The following is a 2,323-nucleotide window of genomic DNA, read 5'->3' as shown; positions in this document are numbered from 1 at the left end:
GAGTTCTTGAAGGAGCTCGTTGCGCTCTTTGTTGGTCATCTCGAGCGCGGTCGCGGATGCCGCGAGAAGGGCCGTGGTCAAAAAGATCGACTTCATGGTAGGGGACGGTAGGTGAGCACCGAGCAAATTGGAAAATGAGCTTTCGGACCAACGCTGGCAGCACCGACAGCCATGTACAAGCCGGACGATACGGCAAAGAGCCGCTTCCGAGAGGTGTAGCACGAAGAACTCTCCGAGTGGAACTGGAACGGTCGCTGCGATACCACATGTTTTGGACTTGGCGTTTCAAGACGAGCAAACGAGCGGCGGCGAGGCACCGCATGGAAGTTCGTGCTGAGCGAGGGACGCTGCATGGCATGAGATGCATGAGACGACGATCTGAGTCGCGCTGAAGTCAGATGCGTGGTTAGTCGAGTTTTGCCGAACAGAGTCATCCGAATGTGGGCGCGGACGGCAAATCCCACCTTTAGAGCTTCTTTGGACTGGATTCTACCCTACCCCGGGTCGACTCTGTGACTATCGATAACAACCTGAATCTAGCTTGTACAATATGGAGCGCCAACGAATTCTTCTTGGGCGTGTGCCTTCGTGGTGGACTTCCATCGACTGGCGCGTGATGGGTTGCACGAGTGAGTGTCGCACGCGCTTCGTGTACGGTAATCAGAAGAGTTGAGGTTTCATCTTTTTCGTTGACGCCGTGCGGTCTCCAAGTGGTCAGCGAGTTTGAACACCGCGTCTAGAGCATCCAAAGTGGCGAAACACTGCTATTTTATTTTCACGTCTCGTCCGTCCCGCTGCTTCATATAAATACGCGGTAACACTCAGGGGAACACGAAGTGTCGTCAAATCTAGGTGGGTAAGCTAGTTGGGTGGTAGAACGCATCACGAAAATCTATGGCTCTGGCACGTGATCGCGTTGGCCGTCCGCGCCCACATTCTGATGACTCTGTTCGGCAAGACTCGACTGGCCACGCATCTGACTTGAGCGCGACTCAGATCGTCGTCTCATGCATCTCATGCCATGCAGCGTCCCTCGCTCAGCACGAACTTCCATGCGGTGCCTCGCCGCCGCTCGTTTGCTCGTCTTGAAACGCCAAGTCCAAAACATGTGGTATCGCAGCGACCGTTCCAGTTCCACTCGGAGAGTTCTTCGTGCTACACCTCTCGGAAGCGGCTCTTTGCCGTATCGTCCGGCTTGTACATGGCTGTCGGTGCTGCCAGCGTTGGTCCGAAAGCTCATTTTCCAATTTGCTCGGTGCTCACCTACCGTCCCCTACCATGAAGTCGATCTTTTTGACCACGGCCCTTCTCGCGGCGTCCGCGACCGCGCTCGAGATGACCAACAAAGAGCGCAACGAGCTCCTTCAAGAACTCGACGCGTGGAAGAAGAGCCAGGCCGGCAAGGCCGCTGTCGTCCAGGGTCTCCTTCCGCCCAAGCCGCGCACCGAAAGCTTCAACGCGCACGAACAGCTCGAGACGGAGCTCACGCGCTTTGCCCACACCAAGAAGGTCGTCGCGGACCTCAACAAAGAGCACAACGGGTCGGCGACCTTCTCGACCGACAACCAGTTTGCGCTCATGACGGACGCCGAGTTTGAAAAATTTGTCAAGGGCGCGTTCGGCAAGCCGGAAAAGAAGCGCCAGCTCCGTGCCGAGAACATCCAGCTCGAGCTCACGCCGGCGCAGCGCGAGGCGAGCGGGAAGGACTGGACGACGAGCAAGTGCATGCCGGCCATCAAGAACCAGGGCAGCTGCGGCTCGTGCTGGTCGTTTGCGGCCGTCGGTGCGGCCGAGATGGGCCACTGCATCGTGTCCGGCAAGCTCCTCAGCCTCTCGGAGCAGCAGCTCGTGAGCTGCGCGTCGAGCGCGGGTCAGGGTTGCCAGGGCGGCTGGCCCAACAAGGCCCTCGAGTACATTGCGCAGACCGGTGTGTGCTCGGCGTCCGAGTACCCGTACACGCAGAGCGACAGCCAGTGCAAGCAGAGCTGCAAGAAGAACAAGCTCAGCGTTGGTGCGCCCGTCGACATTCGTGGCGAGAGCGCGCTGCAGTCGGCGCTTGACAAGCAACCGGTGACCGTCGTCGTCGAGGCCGGCAACGACGTGTGGCGCAACTACAAGAGCGGTATTGTGCAGAGCTGCCCGGGCGGCCAGTCGGACCACGCGGTCATTGCGGTCGGGTACGGCGGCGACTTTTTCAAGATCCGCAACTCGTGGGGCACCAGCTGGGGCGAGCAAGGCTACATGCGCCTCAAGAAGGGCGGTGGCAGCAAGGGCATGTGCAACTTGGCCGAATCGCCGTCGTACCCGTCGTTGAGCGGCAAGC

At 59.1% G+C, this 2,323-nt stretch overlaps 2 protein-coding genes across 2 annotated transcripts in view; both read left to right on the top strand.

Moving 5' to 3' along the window:
* SDRG_14329 (hypothetical protein) overlaps positions 1 to 138 on the top strand; it is a gene marked incomplete at its 3' end in the record, with an annotated part of 795 nt that extends 657 nt beyond the window's left edge. The window contains exon 2 of the mRNA XM_008620451.1: positions 112 to 138. Coding sequence (XP_008618673.1) covers positions 112 to 138 — 27 coding nt within the window. The remainder of the gene's footprint in view (positions 1 to 111) is intronic.
* Positions 139 to 1,278: 1,140 nt separating this feature from the next.
* Positions 1,279 to 2,314, top strand: SDRG_14328 (hypothetical protein; the record flags this gene model as incomplete). Its single annotated transcript, XM_008620450.1, has 2 exons — positions 1,279 to 2,210; positions 2,257 to 2,314. 2 exons carry the CDS (start codon positions 1,279 to 1,281, stop codon positions 2,312 to 2,314), a joined length of 990 nt encoding a protein of 329 aa, XP_008618672.1.
* Positions 2,315 to 2,323: the final 9 nt, after the last annotated feature.

This window comes from Saprolegnia diclina, assembly GCF_000281045.1.
Source record: "Saprolegnia diclina VS20 unplaced genomic scaffold supercont1.70, whole genome shotgun sequence".
Classification (NCBI taxonomy): domain Eukaryota; phylum Oomycota; class Saprolegniomycetes; order Saprolegniales; family Saprolegniaceae; genus Saprolegnia; species Saprolegnia diclina.
This window is presented reverse-complemented; position numbering and strand designations above follow the sequence as displayed.